The following is a 25,681-nucleotide window of genomic DNA, read 5'->3' on the forward strand; positions in this document are numbered from 1 at the left end:
GAAACAGGGTTAGCCAGGCAAGCTATGCACCTCAGTAGCCTGAGCATACCCTGCACCTTTACTCCCTCTTTCTTCTTTGGCGATCACTCGTGGCCGAGTAAGATTGTCTTCCATGAGTATGGTGTTAGCGATGTGTCCGTAAGTGACTGTGGAGGCCAATTCTGGATCCACATGTCCTTCCACAGTGGGGACATAGGTTTCCGGGTGGAAGTTGATCACGGTGAGGATTTGCCAAATGCACTGGTGGAGGTAGAGGGGTGAGGGGTAGCACGATCTGGGTAGGGTGCCATTGCGGCTGTTCCCCCCACCCACGCTGGGCGCCACACCCCCAGGACGTACGCCATGCCTCTGTGGGCTGCACACCACACCCCCGGGATGCGCGCCAGCCCCGGCCCTGCCTGCTCTTCACCCTGATGCCAGAGCATGAAGCTCCGCCACTGGCCACACGTGCCTTCCTCTTAGCTCGATTCTCCCTTTCGTCCTGAGTTTGTGCTTCTTCAAAGTCCATGCCTTTGGTAGAGGCTATTTTCCCACTGGAGGACTTGCAGGCCAGTGTTTCCCAATTATCCGTGCTTATTCTGCATTTTTTATTTTTACTAGCTATGTTGGAACAACCCACATGGGCTTAAATATCCAGTTACTGGTGTAGAAACAATAGTGGGAGAAGCAGCAGCTACACTGGTGAAAGAACACTGAAAATGGAACACCTTCAGATCCAACGCTCATTTTGTCTCCCCATTCTTACCGCTAATTTCACAAAAGGAGTCACTACCAGCAACTGTAAATTTCTTCCCGGTGACTGCATTAGAAGCAGGGTGAGAGGCTATGCATTATCTGCCCATTACAGACTAGAGGTTGGTTTTCTCTCATTGTTCTATGGAGGAGAAAAGCCCCATTTCTGAGCTTCCTTCTGGATCGTGGATGGATCTAGACTGATTCTATGTGCTTGACCTTGTTTCGTTCTAGGGCTGTTGTTGTGTTTGGACTGTAAATCTGCCTGCACCGATGAGAGACCTGAATCTACTGGAAAGCATGACATTATGCACATATATAGAAAACCTAGGTTTCTTATAGAAAAAAACATTCTTCCTTTCTTTACACATTAAATTATTTAGTGTTAAACAAAGCGACCTTTCCTTGCTCCACCTGGAAACAGCACAGGTAGAGGAAAGGCAGAAGCTTCACTCCCTGATGTGGGTGTTGTTGTGGGGTATTCCTGTTCTATGGGATGAAATGGAGGTAGGGTCTGACCTGCTCTTCTTAGGCCCCCACACCCTCCCAATCAGTTGTGCTTCCATTCACTGCCCGGTGTTGGAATCTGGGCATCTCTTCCCCCCACCCCTCCGGGTCTCCTAGTCCTCTCCTTGCTTTCCTGCCTTGCAGATCTTCCTATGCCCCCTCCTTCCTGCAGTCCTGGGACTCCCCTTCACCCAAATGCACGAAGACTGGGTGTGGGAGCTCACCAGATCCAAGAAGAGGTCACCATGCAGAGCTTGGGAGTGACAGGAGTCACTTCACTCCAGCCAGGCAGGAAAAGGCTTTTTGATTTCAGTGGTGATACAAGGCCATGGAAAAGACTTTGGGGGTGGAGAGGGGGAGAAAATAGTATTTCCTTTGTAAAATGATTTCTCCTTCCCACATTAATTTCCTCTCCTCTCTAGGAACTGAGTCAGCTTATTTTTAACCCTTGGAAGGCTAAGCTGCAGAGGAGAAAGCTTACACTACACCCATATGGATGCTGGTTTGGCCTAGGGGGCAGCTGGTGTGTGGTCTGCAGCAAGGAGGGGTCACTGACATTTGCCTCCCTGTAATGAAAATAGAAGGGCTGCATTTCAATCAATGTGAAATGCAAGACTGACTTCTCCTCTGCATCCTCCGCCTATGGCCAAGTGACTTAAGGGACAAGCAACCACAAATATCATCTAATGACACTGGCCATTTTGGCTTTTTTTACAAATCACATTTACATGGTAAACAATTCTTCTGCTGATCAACTTCAAAACTGAGATATCTCATGTCCTCAAGGTCTGAAGTTTAACCAACTCACGAGGGCTTTTTTAAAAGTTCTGTCTGACTCCTAATCTCCTTTGAACATAGGTTGCATTAAAATGAGCTGCTTATCTGCACTGAAATGAAATGAAATCAAAACAAAACAAATCTCTTGCTGTGATGTGTCTATATTTAGCAAGAAAATTATTTTATAGGTGTAGTGGGGGTTGAATTCTAATATAATTACAAATTTTCAACTTCTTTTTAAATAGCACTGCCTATATAATACCACCAGCTATACAGACAATGGAAAAGTGATTATCGAAACCAAATGGTTTTTCTAGATGCATGTTAACAAAATAAAATTATTACACTAAAAGAGGAAAAGAACAGGCCAGCCTCTCAAACTTCTGCCCAGGGTTGGTTGTTTCTTGGTGACAGTGTACTGTATTCCAAAATATGAAACACATTTCAGCTTGTTATCCTCAGACACTGCTGCCAAGCTGCAGATGGATCATAAAACACGCAAAACATGCTAAGCCTATGAAAATACCCAAGGCTTGCACAGCAAATATTAACATGACACTGCTATTATTTCCTGATCTAGGTCAAATCTCAGCAGGAAATCTCATTGTCTATTTTTATTCCCTGCTCACTATCTTGAGCTTTACCTTTCTGTTTTCTTGATCAGTACAGCCCTGAAGATTTGTTCCTGGGGAGTCCTCTCATTCTCATTAGCTGGCTGCACAAAGGGATGGACAGCAGCCAAGATGAAACCCTGCTGGTACAATTCTTGCAGCTGAGCAGGAAGATCACGCAAGGAAGAGAGCCTGATTGCTGATGATCCCAGTAGCTCAGCTGGAACCAAAAAGAGAGAGACTGATAAATAAACCTGAATTATATTATGTAAGCGTTATGTTGAGTTTTTAAATATCTACATTCTCTTTAGTAACAAAAAGGCACTTCTGCAAAGTAGCTAAATACATACCTGTTGGGTGCATTTGTTTGTTTATGGTATATATTAATGGCAACTCTAACAGCAATAAGAATAAGTCCGCTATTAGTAGCAGTAATGCTAAGCACAAAAGAAAAAAAGAAAATACTGTTCCCCTAATTTATGGCTCTAGATGTTATTCTGCAAACAATTCTAAAAATCCACATCAGATCTTTCAAAAGTTTCATTTTTTGCATTTTATTAAAAAGGGCCATTTCATACACATCCTGTTACAGGAGGTCATACATCCAACCTTTAATATTAGGCATCACCTGGGATCCCCAATGCTGCAGAATTACAGTATTCTTTTAGGTGTGACCACACTGCTACAAAACCATCTCCCCTGTTCTTCCACCCTGCTTAACCAGTATGTGACCAATTACTTGATTCACATCTCCAATATCCAAGGCCTTCTCCACAAATAAATTTACTATAGTTTAAACCTCCCTCCCAAAAGGTGCACTGGCTAAGGACTGTGGCCAAAGTAGATGAATTTCACATCTCCAACAGCTATCAGCCAGGATACCTAAATGCTTAAATTACATTTCATTTGGTGCATTTCTAACCTGCCCTTCGTCATAGCTGACCTTTAAAGCTATAATCTTTGCATCTCCAGATTTCTTAAACAAAGTTGTTTTAATCACCCTACCAACTTAAGTAAATGTTACTCATAAACTAAGAAGACACCTAAAGCAGCAAAAGCTACAGCTGCAAAGTTTTAGTAAAACAAAGGTTTTAAATACTAAATTCCCCTCATATTCCTTAACAATGTTTGTATTTCAGATTACAATGCAATTATTATTTGGGCAAATGCAGTGTACAATGGGCAAAGCCAAATTCTGGATTTCTGTGTAAACAACAAAACAGTCCCCGAGAGTCCAGAGGCCAGAAGAGCTTCCAATCTAAAGGTGATTCATCAAATACTGCAGTCTGCATTCACACACTCACACACACACACACACACACACACACACAATCCGTCACCATGTTGATTCCATTTCTCAGTGTTTGCCTCTTTAATTTCCTTCCTACTCATACTGCTGCAGATCGTGATCTTGAGGGAGTTTCAGTGTACCTAGCTACTATTCAACATCAACAAGAATAAGAGCTTACGAAAGGTATGAAGGTTCTTGAAGCAAGCGCTTCTTCTATGTAAAACCCTGAGGAATACAGTCTGTATGAAAGACAGTAGGCTCTTTAAAAAGTATTTTTTTCTCTCCTGCATTTCCCATAAGAATGTATGGCTCTCTCTTTCTGAATAATAAAAGAAGAAGTTATAATAAAAACTAATACATATTCAGAACTAATAATAAGAGGCATAATTTAAATAATAATAGGATAGGTAGCTGCTGCCCTATACTCCTGCCACAGTTTCTCTTAACCTGCAAAAACCATATTCCAGGAATATACAATGGAGCTTCTGATTGAGGAGCACAGGACACAACATCATTATTTCTTTAAATAGAGAGGGGAAAACTGAAGAAATGCATATACTGAAGAATAATACAACTCACAGTTCTGTCACAGCATACAAATGAAGTAAAATTCATAACAAAATCCACTAAGTTATGGAATGCATGTGCTGTAAGATATAAGTAACCAAGTAACCAAGATATAAGTAACCAAGTAACCAAGTAACCAAGACTGACCCCGTGCCAAGCATACAAAACAAATTTGGAGGTGGGTGTTGAAAACTTTAATTGCTTTTTTATTTTATTTTATTTTATTTTATTTTTATTCTTTAAAAAAACAACCTTTCTTCCTTTTTTAGCACTCTGCTCAGGATTTTATTCAATTGTGTCTTTGTCTTAGTGGAAAGTATTCTGTTCATGCAAGGTGTGGCACCCAATTTTCACAGGCCTGTTCTTCCTATTTAACAACCCCCCCAAAAAAAAACCCAACCCTGCTTCTGACAGTTAGGGGGTGGCGGCTCTGAAACATCGAACTGTAGATAGGCACAATCAGCAGAAGATAGGTTTTCTCTCTGATGATACAGTAGTACACCCAACTGTTGGCACCATTGATTACCCAAAGTCAATAGAAGCGTTAGCCATAACTGCTAGGCCTAAACGCTGCATTAAGGATACATGGGCTGTATCACAGAATCACAGGTATCGTCCCATCTCAGCTGCCCCATGTCTAGTCTTCTAGGAGTAAAATAATTAAACCCTGTTTCTGAACTTGGGCAGTCTATGCACAGACAACCGAAAGGACGGGTGAGTCAAGCAAGGCAGAAGAGTCTCTTGTCAGTTCCAGTCATTTCATGCCCTTTTCATAACCCTGGGCTGGTGAAGGAGGGTCTGACCAGGTATTTGTCAAGAACTGCTACATGAGTAGGTTAGACTGGACTCTGAGGAAGCACATGGCGAACATACACTTTGCTTCAGTCCAGGACACTTCAACCATCTGTTTTAGGTTGTGGCTTGGATTCAAACTCTTCTCAGGTAAATGGCCACTTACCCAGTCCTGGGGAGGACGGTTGTTGTGGCCCGTTGCGGAAGGCCCCAGGCCCAGGGAGGCATCACTGGACTGGGTGGAATCCTTTTAGCCTAATCTCAGGTGGGGGTAAAGTGGTGCATCACACCCACCTCAAAAACAGGTGTGAACACAGGGTACCACAGTAAAGGGGTATAGTTGGAAGGCTCTATTCAAAAGCCAAGGCAATTTTGCACATCCAGGTCCCAAACTCTATACACAGCACCACAATGGTTCACACTCTGAGAAACTTGTCTTTTCATGATGAAGATGTAGAAATATAACCTTGGAGTCAGAGGGAGAACAGGTAACTGGAAGTTTCTAAATAATATCGTTTCCTATGTACCTAGCTAAGCTGCATTACTAAAAATGGTCAGAGTTTGAGAACATCTGCAGGAAACACAACCAGCTGTTCAGTGTTCACACAAATATGCCACAGCCTTCCTCTGTCATATCCCTAAAATTTAATATGTATCGCTCAAGACATAAAAGAGGCAATGCTCCTCTCCTGATTGCCCTCAAACACTAGTAAATATTCTGTATTGATAAATAACAGAGCAAGGGTATAAAACCATGTATGTGAAACTTTCCCCTTGTAAACTGAATACCTCCTAAGAACTAGTTCTAACTAGTCCCTAAACCAAAAATGAATTATATGCAGGCAGGATTCCAAATTCACTGCCCAAGGTCACACATCACACTAAGTCAAACCATGGCTTAGCACAAATGTGTGGGCTCCAGAAAAGAAGACTGTGCCCACTGAACTCCTCCCCAGTCATTGTGCTATGCCGAGTTAAGCCATGGTTTAGCTTAGCATGTCATCTGAACCTGGACTTGTGGTTTAACTCTTCTAGGCAAACCATAAACCACAGGACAAACCTTGGTTACAGGTCATGGTTTGTCTGGAGAGAACTAAACCACAAGCCCAGATTCAGACAACATACTATAGCACAGAACATCAGGAAAGCAGCCAGAGAGGAACAATGCAGCAATTATCTTCTCTCTCTAGTTGCCTGTCCATTTACTTGTCCAAACTAAGTCATGGTTTGACTCAGGGTTACTTGCGAACTGGAAAAATATCTGCAATGAGTAACTAAATGAACTTTATCATACTCATTACTCTATGCCTTCCTGGGATACAGATAAATGTATTAGAAATAGCATCACAGCAAAATAAGCAATATTCTAAAAGGCTATCATGCTGAAGAGCATATCAACCTCCTCAGACTAAGCCCCAGTCCTAAGCATCATGATCCAAAATGAACAGTCCTTATGCTTACAGTTACCACCACCTACCCCTCCATATACAGCCTGATTCACACATAACCTTAAACTATTGATTTTTTTAAACTATGGTTTCGTGTTATGTGTGAACCCAGCCCAGCAGCTTAATTATAGTTTGCTTCCTGTCAATAAATCACAATATGAAGTTATGGCTAGTTGCTGGCTTACAACCTTGGTGTAGCTATGTCTTGGTGTTACATGTGAACCAAGTATGCCTCCTTAGCCACAAGTTTCTTTGACCAGATCAGATGCTTACCAAACTACAGACATGAGCCAAGTGGGAAATATATGGAGAAATAAGCCATGGTTTGTATGACTATCTGTGGGTTAACTCATGGTTTGCTAAATAAACAATGACTTGGTATTTTGTACAAACCAGGCCATAAAGAACTCACCCTCTTTTTTTCAGGCATACATTGTTGACATCTATTGACTGCAAGATCAGCACTACTTTTCAAAACTTGCTTTGTCAGTTGAGGATCAAACCATGACAAGTAATCAGATCAGTTTCTAGGCTGGAATAATAAGGCAGGGATAGCATTGTTCCTAAATAATAAATAGCATTGCTATTTAGTATGCTCAATAAAACTTGCAATCTACTTTTAATCTTATCTAGCGTGGCACAGCCTGTCTCCCAGTTTCACTCACAGATACATTTACTGTGAGTTATTGTGTCCAGGGAGCACTGAAAAATAAAGCCATTAACAATTCCTGAAACAACCACTACTACATTGATTGACGTACTAAATTAATGAGTCTGGATCTACCTAAAATCTATGTCTGCTGCGCTGCATGAATGAAGCTATCCTAAACAGGAATACTATGAAATAAACCTAAATGGTAGTCTTTTTTAAAAAAACCAACAACAACAAACAAGAGATAGGGAGTGAGAACAGAAAGGTTTAAGAACCTATAGGCACACAAAACCTCAGAGACATTGACTGAGACTAGGATCCAGGGAAGAAAAAAAGACAAGTAAATATTTCATGCTTTTTTTCTTGATATACTATGTTAAGTGACATTCCCAGTTTCTCTTTTAACTTTGAAGGAGCATAATAAATAACACCATTAAACAAATCAGTATTAAATATTCAAGACAAATCTGGAATTTCCACAAAGATGAATTCCTCGTGCTTACTTTTATTATAATATCTAAAACTTTAGAGAGAAAAGCATGAACTGCAAATTAGGCAGTACATATATTTTTGCCTCTTCATTTTGTGAATGTATTAGAAGAGTCATCACTAGTAATGTTCAGGAACATTATTACCCAAACGTGTAATAATTAGGTAAGACAGTTAAAGACATTAGAAAAAATGTGTATCTCAGCAGTATAAGATTTGGCTTACACAAGTGTATAATTTCAACATAAATTATTTTCCTCCTTGCCTTTGTTCTCATTTCTTACTAGTTGAGTAGTTGTATTGGGGACAGAGAGATTTCCCTAAAGTATATTTAAATAATATGAGCACACACTGGCTAGGAAGATGGTTTATGGCTTTTCTCATGGGACAAAACAGTGATCAACCAAAGCCCCTAAACTGCACTATGCCCAGTTTACAGGCCTGCTTTTTCAGTTTATTATATGTTTCAGCAAATACCATGGAATATCAGCTAATGCAGCAACTATGACAAATACTTTTAGCAGTCACCAGCAGATGCTTAACAAAAACAATCCAGAAAGGAAGCTGAGCCAGAATCTGAAATAAAGGCAAAGTTCTGATAGACGAGGAGAGGACTGAGCTCAAAGAACAAGAAAGAAGATCAATATCTCCCCACACAAATATATTCCATCTCCTACCAATAATGTAGAGGGCATTATTTTACAACTACATACAGTGGTACCTCGGGTTACATATGCTTCAGGTTACATACACTTCAGGTTACAGACTCTGCTAACCCAGAAATAGCACCTTGGGTTAAGAACTTTGCTTCAGGATGAGAACAGAAATCGTGTTCCGGCGGCACCAGGAGGCCCCATTAGCTAAAGTGGTGCTTCAGGTTAAGAACGGACCTCCGGAATGAATTAAGTACTTAACCTGAGGTACCATGTATTATAAGCAGAAATAAACACATCCAAGTTGGCATAGAATTTCCTTAATACAGTGGCAGCACTCACATATGTTAATCCATGGCTTGTTTTAAACACTGTTAGTTCAGCAAACCGTGAGCCATGTGAGATATCATCTCAAAGATGAGTAAACAAGCCATGGCTTGTTCCTCCAAAGCTGTTTGTTTTCCAGCTTGAATGGGGCAAGGTAACCAAACAATTCACAGTTAAGAACAACCCAGTTGGACTCTGACCCACTGCAAGACACAGTTAAAACAAACCATGGTTTATATGACAGCAAGTCATGATCAGCTTCCTGGGCTGGATTAACTCAAACAATAGTTATCCCAAACCAGGGATGTCCAACAGGTCCAAAAAAAAGCTTTGAGTCTTCCTCCCCACAAAAAGCTCAACAACTATGGTCAATACAATGGATAGATCATTGCCAGTTTTTTTTTAAATTGGAGGAGATCGCAGTCTCTTGGAAGTTGAACATCCCTGTTCTAAACAAAGTTTAGTGTTACATGTGAACTATTGGCAAGCAAAGCAAGGCCTATGAGCAGCTACTTGGCCCATAAGGCTTCTGCCCCTGGCCTATGCAAATACAATAAAAAGTACCACCAAAATCAAATTCCTTCCAATTACCAGACTGTACATACCTACACTTAGAAGGATGCAGGTATAAGGGAAGCAACAATGGCAAATGGAACAGCACCAAAAGAAAAAAAGTAATCCCAGAAGGCCAGCAGTAAAAAAGAAAAGGGAGACAGGCCAAATACTAAAATGCAATCTGTACAGCTTGGAAATAGGAAAATATCTGACCCTTTCGAACCCTTTTATCGACTTCAGTAATGCCCAACTACAATAAAATTTAACTAGTCAATTATATAATTATATATACACATTTGGAATACGTGGATGAAAAAGAGAAGACCTGTCCATATTTCATTCAAATATTCACCTCTGCAGATAGAACTGGATATAAATTCTCAAGAAAAAGCTGTGAACTGAACATTCCTTGTCAGCAGTTCATGCAAAGTGATACAAGGAAAAGTTACTAGAGACAGCAACTGTACATTTCTAAAGATCAGATGTAGCTTTTCTTGAGAAAAGGAATAGCTTTAAAAGGGGAAGAAATGCTCTCATTAGCTTCTGATTTCAGCCACAGCTCTTGATCAATGTGCAGAAGTTTGACAGGTGTTCTAAGCGACAAACTTCTCACCAGCTTCTCATAAACATTCATTGCACAAAGAGCTTCATATCAACCGAAGGGGGAGCTTTCACATGTTGCAAGATACATAAAAAATTAAAGATTTCAGTGCTGTGAGGAGTCCTACAGATGCCACATATTTCCAAATGAAATGATAAAGGGAGTTAATCTGAAAGAGAATAAACTATGAGGCTTACAAATTAAGTTGATAGAGTTTGGGGAAGTTAATGGATGAGATAGATGCTAATAAAATATAAAAAGGCATCAGCCTGCCGCTGTTACGCTTTGCTGGCTGAGCTCTGCATCAGTGCTCTCACTTAAAAATTGTTCCATGACACAAGAACTGACAAAGGGTGCTAAATCGTATGAATTAATTTGCCACCAACCATTGTACTGTTTATTAAAATGCAAAACAAATTAACATCTACTTGCATCCTAGATCTCAAAACTAAAGAGAGAAAAGAGAATGGCACAATAAGTGGTCTCTTGTTAAGCCGCTGTTGTGTAAAGTTTGGAACTGTGTCAGAGTAATTTTATTATTTTTATTTTTTGGATTTTGTATTGTGTTATTTATTTTGGAAAGCTCGGCTCAGAAGCAGCATCTGTCTTTCTCTGTAGTCTTGCCTCTTTTTTAGCCAGCTGGGTTGACTGCCTTGATGAAGCTTTTCAAATGATCAAATGACTAAAATTAAAACATATTCTGCTAGATTATTTTCATTGTTCTTCACCACATGTTCACTGAATAAAATACTTCGTAATTGTCTGACTTTTTGTTATCAAGCTGCACTCCTTGCACTTCCTGTCAGTTTTGTTGTAGCAAATTTGGTGAGCACAGAGGAAAGGAGTGAGTGGGCGAGTAGATAAGAAAGTATTTGGTACCACACAGTCTTCAGAAGCAACTGCCCATGTACTTGAAAGAACTGTTCCTTTACAAGTTAGCCTATTACAGTACTCAGAAATTACAATATTTTAGAATTATTTTTTTTTAAAGTTTATTTGCCTTTCATTAGTAGCACTCCATAAAATAAATAAGACAGTCACATACAGCACAAAACACCATCAGAGCCAGATGACAACATATCCCATTAGAAAAGACAAAAGGATAATTACTTTATTTATGAATAGACAGTAATGGTTAGAGAACCAAAATTAGTTGTCACATTAAAAAAAAATGAAGGCATTTACTACTCAGTAGAAAGATCAGTTCATCAATATGTAATAAAGATTTATAGATGCTGCCTGAAAACTGAAAAGATTATCTATTCTTTCCTATCATTTTATATTCTTCAAGCTACAGGTCTAATTATAGACCCTTGGCCACCTGTTGCATGCAACTGTAGTTTTATTTTTTGTTACAGGGAAAATTTACACTGGCACATGCAGACTGAGCAGTCTGTCAAATTCTGTGTTTCCTCTCTGCATAACACCAAAGTGTGCTTCCTCTTTGCCTAACACCAAAGGGGAAAGTTGTGCATTTTGAAAGAAATGTCACGGTATCTGTTAAGAAACTCCCATCTTTTATAGACAAGCCTTTTCCCCCTTACGACAAATCCTCCCCTGAGATGTGCATCCTTGCACACATACCTGGACATGATCTTAATAAAACAAATATTTTATTTTAACCCTCACCTTAAAAAAAGAAAAAAGTATCGACCTGCTATTTGGGTTGTGTAGATCTCTTTAAAGTCCGGCCCATTAATCCATGATTTCCATTTTCAACATTAAAAATTGATATATCGCAAATATGCACAAATATTTCAAACAGCTGGCTGCCCCCACAGCAACCCTAGTGACTTAGGAGGGTTCAGCATGGTTGCTTTACCAGCTATGAAATTCCTTTCTGCTACTCTCCCGTTTCTCATTCCAATAGCTACTGATCGTGTGACAGATGCAACAGTGATGTTTATTTTAGCTACTAGGCCACTTCCTCTGTATTATCAAGAACTTAAAAGTACTACGAAGACCAAATTTAGGGCCTTATCATAAAGAAGCCTCACAGCTCCAGCATGCTGCCAACTATAATTTTAAAGAAATGTGGTATCATAAATTATGCTTTGCCCGTTATAAAATCACAATATGCCTCTTATTGTAATAGTTTATCATAGCACAATATCAGGCTCATAAAAAAGCAAATACCCCTACAGTAATTACTCTAAAGGATATGCTGACCCTTTTTTAGTTGTGCCTGTATTTCACTCAGTCTACTCTAGGCAATAATGCAGGAAAAGAGGAGTTCATACTGTTTAGTCTAATCAAATTGCAATGTTGAAGTCCTTTACTTTATACAACTAGCATTACTTGCTCAAAATAGCACTTGAGAAAACAAATGTAAGGGATTAAGGGAGCTATAGGTTGAGAGAAACAAGACATTAAAAAAGCTACAACTAGGGCCTGCACCCCTGCTCACTTCATTTTCAAAAGCTACCCCCTCCCCCTTAAACCTCACCAAATTTCTGCTCACTGGGCTGGGCTGCCTAACCGCAACCATGTGAACTGCAGTGTGATGACATCCTTAGGAAAATATGTATTCAGAGAGAAATGAGACACGATTTCAGCATAATGCACTAAGTACAGAAAGCAAGAATGAAGGTCTATGCAGGTCTGTGCAGAAATAAGCCTTACTGAAGCTAACAGGGCTTATTCCTGGTAAAGTGTGCAAAGGATTCCAGGCTAAATCATCTAAGACACCACACGTTGCAAGAGAAACTGTTGCCGAGTGGGAAGACAGCTTGATATTAGTAAACTTTTTTCAGAAAAACTACATGTTCAGCTGTATACAAACCAACCCACCATCCTTATAAACAATTCATAAAATTCTGTGTTCAAACTGGCCTCTAGAACAAATATATCTGTGAAAAGGGAGGTCTGTTTCCAAGGGGATGATCTCTGGATGAATGAAGTCCTTCTCCATGAGTAGGCCTAATGATATAATTGCGGCTACTTGTAAATCATCGTCTCGACAACTGCATTCTCCAATATAGTTTGTCACTTTATGCTTCTCGCTTCACAATTCCTGTTGATTTCCCTTACCTCCCTTACCATTTTTGAAAGCCTACTCAACTACACACACGAAACATTCAAAATTGTAAATACTTTTACTTGAGATTGTACCAGAAATGTGGAAAATGGAAAACGAGGATCAAACTCCCCCTAAGATTGGCCAGGGGTGCTGACACACCACCCGCCCTGATGATCAGTCAACAACAAAAAAGGAGGCAGATGCTATAAAGGCTAATCGACAAAGAGAGAGGTGCAGCCTATTTTCCAGGGCCTAGCAGCCAACTGCACCATCTTGCTTGCTGTGCACTGGCAACAGAATTTTGCTGTGGAGAGAGGAGCCAAGCCAAACTGAGAAAAAGGTGAGAAGACAGAGCTGAGACTAATAATGAACACAGGACAGTGAGGTTTTAGTTTCTCTTCCCTGACAATATATATATATATAATTGTGTCTTCTCAGTACAGGTGCCCTGTTTTCCCTAGGCCCTTGAATAAACAGGAGACTTGCCAGCAGCAACCAAAGCAGTATTCAGGTCCATTATAAGCTCAGAGGCCAAGCAAGCAGAGGCCACAACAAAGGTCAGGTGAGAGGCAAAGTCAGAGCAGTCTGTGGCCAGGTTTGACAGAGGCAGGAGATCCGATAGCGGGCACGGCACAGAACTAGCACATACAGTGGACGCTCGGGTTGCGAACGTGATCCGTGCAGGAAGCATGTCCGCAACCTGCAGTGTCCGCAACCAGCAGCGCTGTGCCTGCGCCCGCGCGGGTTGTGATTTGGCGCTTCTGCGCATGCGCCGAAACCCGGAGGTAACCCATTCTGGTACTTCTGGGTTCGGTGAGGTGCGCAACCCGAAATCACGCAACCCGAAGCGTCTGTAACCCGAGGTAAGACTGTAGATGTTGTTCCAACAACTCTCCCAGCCTAGGCAGGGTTTTTTTATTTGCAGCTGGACACAAAATATAACAACAACAACAACAACAACAACAACAACAACAACAACAATTTATTTCTCCCCGCCCATCTGGCTGGGTTTCCCCAGCCCTCTGGGCGGCTTCCAACAGAGATTAAAAATACATTAAAACATCAGTCATTAAAAACTTCCCAAATATGCATTTGTAAAGCTGATAATGTGCAGTTGGAAAAAAGTGGGGCAAGACACATTACATGTAAGTGTTTAAAAATCACTTTAATGACTGGCAATGTTGGTGACAGTATGTACACAAATGACATAAGGGTAGAATGTGCTCAGTTTCCATACTTAAACCCAGTGCTTTTTTTCTTTAAAAAAGGGGTACTCTCATTTTCCTACCGATATTGAAATACTGCCCCTCAGTGAAGCCAAACTTAGATTCACAAAATGTTTAGGAGTATGCACCCCACAGAAAAAAGCACTGCTTAAACCACCCAAACCATATTAAAACACCTTCTTTTTGGCCTCCTCTACTTCATCTTTGTCTTTGGGCAAGTAAATCTTTGTCACATCCTCTTAAAGTATTCCTGTTTTTGTGCCTTAGGCCTGTCTCGCACCCTGTGTTCCTCCTCCTACAACCAATGCAAAACATCTGGTCTGCCAAGATGATATGGGCAGGGGTAGATAAGAATGTCACTGATAGTAAACTACACAGATTAGTTCAGGAAAAAACGACTTTAATAACTGCAGATCAATGTTGTAAACCAGACAAGACATCTGGTGATGTAAGGCAAAGTAAAATGAGAAATTAATTTCATGATGTTCAAACTAAAGTGAATTGGACAGGGTAAGTATAAGTAAATAGGGGACAACCCCAAAGACTGACAATAGAAATAGAAACAAAAGGTGAAGAAAAAGAGGAGCAATGTACAGTTGTACCTTGGAAGTCAAATGGAATCCATTCCGGAAGTCTGTTTGACTTCCAAAACATTCGGAAACCAAAGCGCGTCCTCTGATTGGCTGCAGGAACCTCCTGCAGCCAGTCAGAAGCTGCAGAAGCCGCACCAGATGTTCGGTGTTCGAAAACCAGAACACTCACTTCGGGTTTCAATCGTTTGGGAGCCAATTTGTTTGGGAGCCAAGGCGTTCGGGATCCAAGGTATGACTGTACAGGAAAATGCCTGCTTAACCAGCTACCATCCAATTTTTTCTGACTCTCCTTTCTCACCGAAGCTCCTTACCCTATATCCCAAGTCTTTACTCAGGGTCTTCTTGCCCTCTGGAAAGGTTTTTCAGAGTGGACAGAGAGCTGCTGGGGAAGAGATAGGCTGGAGAGCTTCTCTTGCATACGTATACTTACTTGACAACCCCATGCCTATTTGCTGAATATTATTTCTTAAAACCATGCAGCCTATAAGAATTAGCAAATGAGCCAAGTACAGAACACCTGACTGAAGAAAAGCTGTATTGCTCAGCCAATCAAAAGCAATTACATTTTTTTCCTGGCAAATCTGTAACTGACAGTCACTAAAGGTTTTTTTTCCTTCCATGAAAATAATTTCCTCAGCACTTGGTGGTTTACATTAAATCTTAGTCAAAAAGACAAGATTCCCCATCTTCTCTCAGTAGGGAAGCTGTCACCACTTGGTGTAAAAGATTTTAACCATCTGTCTATCATGCAACAGTTGCGTGGGTGTTCCTAAATTCCAAGTATTACAACATGGTCCATTAAAATGAACATATTGGCCATTATGTCTGTATCTTAATTTGAAAATTCACCTAATGTAGTTGTAAAAAACAAAGCAAATGTCCAAATTATTTATACGCCTCTACAGCAATACAGAAATGTGTGTGCTCTTCTGGACAAATTACTGGGGCTGAGCAACCAGTATCCAGGTAATTGTTCAACTGTAACTAACCTGAGTTAAACTGCTGTGCCTCATGAAATACAGGTCATGCATGCACTAGGATCTGCCAAACACATGGTGCTTCAACACTGGAAGTAGAGATCACTTCCCATACAACAATGGATTAATGATCAGTACTCCCTGTCCACATCCAAGCTGGCAATGCATCAGTGTGAACAAAGAACAATACAATAGCATTTGGTCAGCTTTTCTTCAGACTTATACATCATAGCTGGCAGTTCAGTATATTTGTATTAATAAATTATATACTCAAAAATGTTTCCTTTCATGAATTGGACTTGATTCATTTTATTTTTATTGGCATGTTACTTCAATTGTAGTCATCAAAAATTGTATTAATAAAAAATAGTTTAGAAATAAAAAACTGCTATGCCTTACTCTCAATCTCCTTACCCTCAGCTATCAGTAAAATGGGAACCACAATGTACTTGATGTGACTTGCCACTACACCATTTCTGCTGTGCACAGGAATGTGACACCTCAGGTTTCTTGCGAAACATATTCTCTTTTTACTGGTGCATATGCATGTGTAAATAGGATTTATACACTCGTGTACATACCAACCACAAAAGTTTATTCCACAATGTATTTGATAGCTGTCAGAAGCACCACAAAACCATTATGGTTAAGTGGAAAGAATAGTCTTAGCTCAAAGCCAAGTGCTTCTTCTATCACACATAAAACAATGCTCTGGCAAGAAACCAAGGGCAGATTTATTAACTGATCAGAAATCAGAGATAGCTAACGTGGCACCCTCCAGATGTTCTTGGATTCCAAAATCCACTAACTCTAGCCAGCATGGCCAATAGTCAGAGATGGCTGGAGTTGCACCCAGAGGCGGAGCTAGGTGCTCTGGCACCCAGAGCAGTGCACATGCTGTGCACCCGGGGGCAGAGCTAGCTGCCCGCAGGGGCAGGGCGAGTGTCCCAGGGGGGTGGGGCGGCGATGTCACCCCTCCTCAGGGATGACACCCAGGGCAGACCACACCCACCACACACCCCTTCCTCCAACAGTGGTTGCACCAGCGGTGGAGTATACACTCCTGCCACCTAGGTCATGCATGCAGGTCACGCCTTAGCAGCATCCTCGCACAGCACTGCCCAGCTGAGAAGAGGGACAGAAATTGCCGTGACTCTCCTCCTTCACTCTGCCTCCCGGATCAGAGCTGCGGGTGGGCACAAGGGAGCTAGCTGCTCCTTTGTGCATGCAGCCCAGCGCAGGAGAGGCGTGGCAGCTCTCTTGCACACCAGAGCCAGGCTCCAATGAGGGAGCCTGTTGGGTGGGGGCTGGTTGTGCATCCTCTCAAAAATGCACCCGGGGCCACGACCCCCCCCCACTATACCCCTGCGTTGCACTCCAACGTTAATAACAAAAATGAAGAAAACACATAAAGCAGCATGCAGAAGCAGCTTTCACTGTGTTGGGGGCAAGGACATAGTGAGAGACAAACTGGGAAGAACAGATCTTTCCACTCCCTAAATTACAAAAAGAAACCAGTACTGGAGAAGGTTTCAGAGGCAACTACATGCTTTTTCACCAGCTGCTGTATGGATGTTTCTTGCTAAAGTATTGTTGTGCTCCAAATGAGCTGCTGGAGGGAAATGGTACTAGAGTGTTGCCTTCATAGAAATTATTTTGGTTTTTGCTCTGTATAGGCTGTCATACCTGGTACAGTCCCTGCCCAATGCAAGAGACAGCAAACTATAGGATCACATCATAAACTCCTGGGGGAATTATCTTACAAAACTTGCCCTGCGACTAGGATGCATAATAGCCACATCCACAGTTCTTTGGTAGGAGCGGCAGAGTTGACCTCCATCACCCTGTATTGCACCATTCTTCCTCCTGTGGGTATATCCAGCTGAGAACGACCTACACTCTAAAGGAATGGCATTTGGTAAAACTGTGGATTATTTTCACCCAAGCTCAGTAAGTTCGCTCTGTCACTCCGCCCCTATTATCCACTGCAGGCACAATGGATTCAGGAAGGGTTGAGACAAACAGGCTAGATGAAACACTGAATGCAAGGAACTAAATCTTAGAAATGCTTATTTTCTTTATGTTCACATCTGCTTTCAGAGTAGAACAAGGAAATTAGGTAACTTCCAACACTGGAAAAATAAAGAATCTAATCAATTATCATCTGCCAAATCAGCATTTTAGGAGATATGGAACCCCACTACTACCTAATTCCTAGTGGTAGAAAGTAAGAGAAATAAATCAGGCAATAAGTAGGTAAACCCAAAGCTGAAGCAGAACACGAACCATCTTCTTAATGTAGTGCATCAAAATTATTTGCAGGAAAACGGTAATCCCTGAGCAATACAAATTGTGTGTTTTAGCACATGGTAAGGCATGCTGGATATGTTTAAAAGCACACATGTAAAACGGAGAGAAAGAATAAGTCACTAGCTGGTGGAGGCTAGTAGGACACTATTATTGTAAGAATCCCAAGATTCATCACTTTGAAGGAACCCTATTTGCATGTTGAGTGGAGCTGCAACACAACTTAAATGATAACTGCTGCACTAAGTTAAGGAACAAATTGGTACTTCAGGCACATCTTACTCCCACCTCAGTCACCAGCAGTAGCCTGGGTGCTGGATCACCCTGAGCACAAGTACTACTAGGTGCACAGGATGCAAAAAAAGGAGACTGGATTTGGAAATCCTTTGTGAAGATTTGAAGATGCTTGATTACTGTATGATCTTGTTACAGATCTTGTTATAAGAGCTAAACTTCTTTGGCAATCACTGGTAGCTGAATAAGATTGTCTTCCACGAACATGGTCTTAACAGTGAGTCCGTAAATGACTGTGGAGGCCAATTCTGGATCCACACACCCTTTCACAGTGGGGACATAGGTTTCCAGGCAGGAGCTAAACTATAGCTGTGCTGAATCCTTGAAACCGTTAAACTTTGCAGCAGAGCCCCCCTACTGCATGGGTAGGCAAACTAAGGCCCGGGGGCCAAATCTGGCCCAATCGCCTTCTAAATCCGGCCTGCGGACAGTCCGGGAATCAGCGTGTTTTTACATGAGTGCAATGCGTTCTTTTATTTAAAATGCATCTCTGGGTTATTTGTGGGGCATAGGAATTGGTTCATCCCCCCCCCAAAAAAATAGTCTGGCACCCCACAAGGTCTGAGGGACAGCGGACCGGCCCCCTGCTGAAAAAGTTTGCTGACCCCTGCCATACTGCAATTCCTATTAGCTCCAAGGTTGCTGTAATTCCTATTGGCTACTACTGCGATGAAAGTTTTGTGAGCTACAACACCAGCAGCTTGGATCTTAATCGTCTATTTAAAATGTGTGTCAACCTTGCATATTTGGGTAAGGGTTAAAGGGGGGGGATGTAGGTGGCAAAACCAATACAGTAAAGAAGCCTGCCATGTGTCCATGGGCAAGGAGTTACAGACTGTAGACGGTGCCGCACTGGAAGATCAATTCCTTACAAGTGGCATTGACACTGTGTAAAAGTGCTAGTTCTGCAGAACTAGTTCCCACCAGCCCCAGTCAACACAGCCAATGGTGAAAGATGATGAGAATGTACTTCCACAACATCTGGAGGGCACCAGGTTGGATAAAGCTGATGAACATATAAGGATACATACTAGGAAGCGAAGGCCAGATTTATTTATTTTTTAAGTCTTTTGCTTCACCGTTAGAAAGTTTACACTGTACATACGGCAAATACACAAGGCATGTAAACTATGAACCAGCCCAGAAATTTGGAAACCAGTGTGCTGAAGACATTAGTTTCAGCCGTTGTCAAACAGCTATATTTAGTATGCAAACAAAAAGCATTCACTTTTATAATCAATGTGGTCATTAACTGTTTAAACTCAACTTCAGCTTCGCCCACCCCAGCAATAATTCCCAAGCCACTCCATGGAGCAAGTCTACTGTGAAGCAATCATCTTAACGGCTGGACTCTACAAGCTCTAAGATGCTACATACATTCAAGGCTAAATAAACAGCTGCCAGGTTAGTTTCCCTGAAATGCTAGCCACAGGAGAAGCCAAGAACTTGAATTTTTGAAACGAGGATAATTGGCAAGACTCCTGAATAGTTCTCCTGGAGAGTTCAGATTGTGTGTGGAAGTTTGTTTGAGAATCTCTGAAGACTGTCAGGTGTGAAGCAACTCCACCCCCCCCCAAAAAAGCGAGCAAGAATTTTTTTCCTCAAGCAAGCAAAGAATGTTAATGCCACCTCTGAAGCACTGAGGGCCATTTCTACAAATCCAATAATATCTACAGGAAAAGCTGAAGACCAGCTGGGAAGCTTTTAGCAGCTTGGGTGTAACCTACTGTTGCCTCAGTCCCACAAAAACAGTTGGCTGTAAACATTTCTACCAACTGAAGCCAAGACTTTTAATAAAATATTCCTCTTCCTCTTGTGTATATAGCATCAGTGGGAGCAATTATGTAAACTCTTTTTCACAGCCCATTTTGGATTCAGTTCCTTCATATTCTTCTGATTTTGACCGTCTTTTCTTCTTTGGGGGGGGCTGTCAATATATGTTGATATGTTAAAATTTACTTGAATTAGTCAAAAGAAACTTTTCCTTACAGCACAATCCTAACCATGTCTACTCAGAAGTGAGCTCTACTGAATTCCATGACGCCCAGGTAATTGGTGTTAGGACTGAAGCCTTAGTTGGTTTTATATGGAGTTAAACTTTTTAAAAAATTAACCCAAAGTGAGTTTTGCACATTTGTAGTCTAAAGATGACAGAAAGCACTTTAGACTAGGAGTCAAGCCCCCGTTTTATTCCTGTTTTGAATCCAACCTACTCTGTTGCTTTCTCTGCAACTCACAGCATCTGGATTACATTACAACCCTTTCTACACACACCACCCTGCCATTCTACTTAAAGGTAAAGGTACCCCTGCCTGTACGGGCCAGTCGTGTCCGACTCTAGGGTTGTGCGCCCATCTCACTTAAGAGGCCGAGGGCCAGCTCTGTCCGGAGACACTTCCGGGTCACGTGGCCAGCGTGACAAAGCTGCTCTGGCGAGCCGGTACCAGCGCAGCACACGGAAACGCCTTTTACCTTCCCGCTAGAAAGCGGTACCTATTTATCTACTTGCACTTAGGGGTGCTTTCGAACTGCTAGGTGGGCAGGAGCTGGGACCGAAAGACGGGAGCTCACCCCGCTGCGGGGATTCGAACCGCCGACCATGCGATCGGCAAGCCCTAGGCGCTGAGGTTTTACCCACAGCACCACCCGCATCCCGCCATTCTACTTACAGATATATAAAAACTATCTATAGATTATTATATTTCAGCTTTGGACAACGGAATAAACCCAATATAATTCAACAGATTTAAGCAGAAATTGGTTGAATTTTAAGTAGCATTAAGCACTACCTTGAAACTGGATAAAACAGGGAATTTTTTTTTATCTCCAAAGTACTTATCTGCCATACATCACTGATATATCCTTATTTCTTTTGCTGTATAATTTAACCATACCCACTGACTTTATAACAGATACCCCCAAAACAATTCCCCTCTTATCCAAGCAAAAAAACAAACAAAAAACAAATGAAAGTTTAATGCTAGAATTACCGTAAGTAAAGTGCATTTGTTGTTAAGTTTGTTTTCAATAGAATTACAACTAGAAAAGTCATAAATCTAAACTGTGTTAATGCAAACCAAGATTTTTTCCACTTGACTATATGCTCAACCAGTGAATGTGACCACCTCATTTGTTAACAAGTTATTTTTAACACTGCACATGTTTTGAAAAAGAAGTGAGGAAGAGGAAATAGCGCTGAATGGGCCAGGAGCAGTGTAGCATGCACAGACTTGCATTAGATTTAATTTTAAGAACAGTACTAGTCAAATTTTAGTTAGAAATACCTGCAGATGATTATATAGCAAAGTCAAAGTTTGATTTACAGGAAAGGTGAATGTATTGATATGTTATCTCTTGATAATCTCATACTATAGTTAGTCAAATGTTATTTAAAAAGCAACATAGCAAGTCAGCCTATGGAAGCAAAGGGGAACAATAGGACATTCTCATTTGTTTAATGTGGGTGCCACAACCTATGAATGATGGTTAAGGCTATTTATGGTAAAAGCAACAGGTACCAACACAGAGAACCAGACTGACTCCATGCTTATTCTTGGCTCCTAATGCTGGTCTTCACAAAATGCCTCAGAAAATGTATACAGTTCATCCTGGTCCTATGACATTCATTGAATGACAGGAGTGTGTCACCAGATGGAAACAAGCCCATGGGATAGATTCAGCTGCCCACTTATGATCTAGGTCAAACTGTAGAAGAACTGAGTGAATGACAAGCTAAGGGGCAATCTAGATATGATGTGTACCTTTAACAACCTCATCTCATCTCTCTCTCACTCACTCACTCACTCACACCCACTCTCTCTCACACACAGAAATGTCTAGCTAACTCCTATAAATTCTGATGAGATGTAGAGAAGGATGCAGTGACACCACACATGGACAACCTCTCTAAAGAGGCTTGGCTGGTGTTTTCTGAATGATCTTCTCAGCACCAAGTGAATATCTTTTTACTCACACAGGCTCTTTAACTATGTTTTAAGTCCATAGTATAAGGCATTTTAATGCTGCCGTTACGCAAGCAAGGTTTTTGATGTCTTTCATTGTTTGTTTTTAACTATAATTTATGTATTGTGTTTCAAGAGAATGCTCATTGATTTACATAATGCACCGAGTATGCAGAGATGAATTTGGGGTCAAAAATAGCATGTTGGCTTGCACATCCCTTTCCCATTTCTTCAATGAAAAGTTGATTAGTAGCGGTATATTGTGTACTGGAGTCCAAACAAATGTTCACACTTTAAGGAACTGCAAGCACCTATATGTTATCCTACTTAGCTAGTCAAAAAATGATAGCTAGCTCCCTGTTAAGCATACACTAGAAACCTCCAACTTCTGTCCCTGGGGCACATATGATGGCTGATATTTTACATTATTTTATACAAAACAGGAATAAATATCAAACCTATTTTACAGTTGGAAAAGCATCATAAGGCAGAGCATGATACTATGTGAAATAAATGGACAAAATAATATGCTAATATTTTCTCTGCTTATTTATCCATATTCCTTATCAACATGAACCACGATAACTATCCTAGATAGGATGTTTTTAAAATCTAAAAATAAAGAATAGGCTTACCATCACTTAAAGTTGTAAATTCCAGGAAGTGATATTCATAGAAAATATCTATTTTGGTTTCTACTTGAGGCCTCTTCAAAGTTGAATAGATGTTACCAGGCCGCTTTTCATCATGTTTTTCCAACTTGTTCAGTCCGCAACCCATTGCAAAAACTGGTGACAAAAAGGAATGGGAAAAACACTAGTTAGTTCAAAGTATATCGACAGCTAGGAATGTGAATTTATTTAAAGATAATTATGAAAAAACTTGGACAGAAGTGAAAAAAGACTTGGAGATTTGGTCAAATCTTAAGCTTTCCTTGTTAGGTCGAATTGCAGTTATAAAGATGAATGTATTGCCAAGAATGTTGTTTTTGTTTCAAGCATTGCAAATAATGGATAAAATGGACTGTTTCAAGAAGTGGCAAAAAGACATATCTAAATTTGTCTGGCAGGGCAAAAAGCCCAGAATTAAATTTAAGATATTAACGGACTCAAAGGAAAGAGGGGGGTTTGCCCTGCCAGATTTTAAACTGTACTATGAAGCGGCAGCTTTCTGCTGGCTGAAAGAATGGCTGCTTCTTGAAAACACAGACATTTTGGATTTGGAAGGTTTTAATAATATTTTTGGGTGGCATGCATACTTGTGGTATGACAAGGTTAAAGCACACAAAAGTTTTAAAAACCATATTGTCAGAAAAGCATTATTAAATGTTTGGGTCAGATATAAAGATTTGCTGGAAAATAAAACTCCAAGGTGGCTGTCGCCAATGGAAGCTAAGGCAGTTAAAAAGTTAAACATGGAGTCTAAGTGGCCAAGATACTGGGAAATTTTGGAAAAGGAAGGGGACAAACTGAGATTGCAGAGTTTTGAGAAATTAAAAGGGAAGGTGAGAGATTGGTTGCACTATCATCAAATAAATGAAGCGTTTAAAGTGGACAGTAAAATTGGCTTTCAGGTGGAAAAATCAAAATTGGAGACAGAACTGTTAGAACCCAGTACTAAGAATTTGTCAAAAATGTATAATTTGCTGCTGAAATGGAATACAGAAGATGAAACGGTTAAATCAGCTATGATTAAATGGGCTCAGGACATTGGTCATAATATTTTGTTTGCTGATTGGGAAAAGTTGTGGACCACCGGGATGAAATTTACGGCATGTAATGCCTTAAGAGAAAATATTATGAAAATGATCTATAGGTGGTACATAACCCCAGTCAAGCTTGCAAAGATTTACCATTTGCCTGACAATAAATGTTGGAAATGTAAAGAAAAGGAAGGTACATTTTTTCACCTTTGGTGGACGTGCCCGAAGATTAAGGCATTCTGGGAAATGATCTATAATGAACTTAAAAAGGTATTTAAATATACTTTCACCAAGAAACCAGAGGCCTTTCTCTTGGGTATTGTCGGCCAAGGGGTGTCAAAGACAGATATAACTTTTTTTATGTATGCTACAACAGCAGCTAGAATACTTATTGCGAAGTACTGGAAGACGAAAGATCTACCCACACTGGAAGAATGGCAGATGAAGGTGATAGACTACATGGGTTTGGCAGAAATGACGAGCAGAATCCGAAACCAGGGAAGAGAAACAGCGCAAGAAGAATGGAAAAAATTCAAGGACTATTTAAAGAAATATCACAAAGTTAATGAAAGTTAGAATGATGATGGACTGAAAGTAAATGGTTACTATTAGTAATGGTTAAGACAAGGAGAATAAGGAAGGTTAGCTTAAACTTAAATTAAAATAAGGGAAGATTTGCTGAGTAATTGATAAGAATTTGGAATACAGAAAAGGGAGGCATGAGGAAGTCGGGGAAGGAAGGTATAAGAAATTAGGATATGAAATGGTACATGTTTTTTGTTTTGTTTTTGTTTTTGTTTTCGTATGTTTATGTATGTTTATGTATGTTATGTTTATATGGAAAAATTTTTGAATAAAAATATTATAAAAAAAAAAAAACAAAGTATATCACCCGCCATGAATAGTCTGCTTGGAATCACTGTATTTTCTGTAAGCCTTGAAACAGCATGATTAAATGGTTCAGACATTTAGGAGCTATGTGTAATCTAATACATCAAACACACTTCCCATTTAGAATGAATTGTAATTATTTGTTATAGTTACAGCTCTCAATTTTTGTTATGTCCTACAGAACAGTGTAAAACATATCCTCAATTTGTTTTACATGTTGTAAAACAAACACAACATAATAATACTTTGAAAAATGCTGTAAGCCTAGAACGCAAAGTACCTATTTCACATATACAGCAGACTTGTCAAGATGTGACACAGATGTGATATAGTAACTCGCAGCCCACCATTTGCACAGGCTCTTAAACGCGCTCTCCATGATTTACTGTAAACAATAATTTACTGTTACATCAATATGATTAATGTTAACTAGGATTGTCATTGTAACCATGGTTTCAAGTGGGTTTACAAACCATGACAATGAGGGCAATCCTAGACTGCTTTAAACGTATTCACACCCATGCCAACCAATTAAACAGTTAAGGAAACCATGGAAGGTAGGGCAAATGTGCACATGGGGAGAAGATACGAGTCCACAGCTTTGCAAACCACTGTTCACCCCATTATGTCTGCACTATGCCTACTAATGAGATTTTGGTCACAGCAAACAAGAAATCAGAGTATTCTTAGTCATCTTCAGTTCAGAAC

The 25,681-nt window shown here is 40.5% G+C and overlaps 1 protein-coding gene across 5 annotated transcripts in view; it reads right to left on the reverse strand.

Annotated features, from left to right (window-relative positions):
- RFTN1 (raftlin, lipid raft linker 1) overlaps positions 1-25,681 on the reverse strand; it is a 103,522-nt gene that overhangs the window by 65,711 nt on the left and 12,130 nt on the right. For all 5 annotated transcript variants that reach the window (XM_053409681.1, XM_053409677.1, XM_053409676.1 and 2 more), the window contains 2 exons: positions 23,016-23,168; positions 2,661-2,847 (listed from right to left, as the gene is read on the reverse strand). In XM_053409681.1, coding sequence (XP_053265656.1) covers positions 2,661-2,847; positions 23,016-23,160 — 332 coding nt within the window. In that variant the 5' untranslated portion in view covers positions 23,161-23,168. The remainder of the gene's footprint in view (positions 1-2,660; positions 2,848-23,015; positions 23,169-25,681) is intronic.

This window comes from Podarcis raffonei, chromosome 12 (assembly GCF_027172205.1).
Source record: "Podarcis raffonei isolate rPodRaf1 chromosome 12, rPodRaf1.pri, whole genome shotgun sequence".
Lineage (NCBI taxonomy): Eukaryota > Metazoa > Chordata > Lepidosauria > Squamata > Lacertidae > Podarcis > Podarcis raffonei.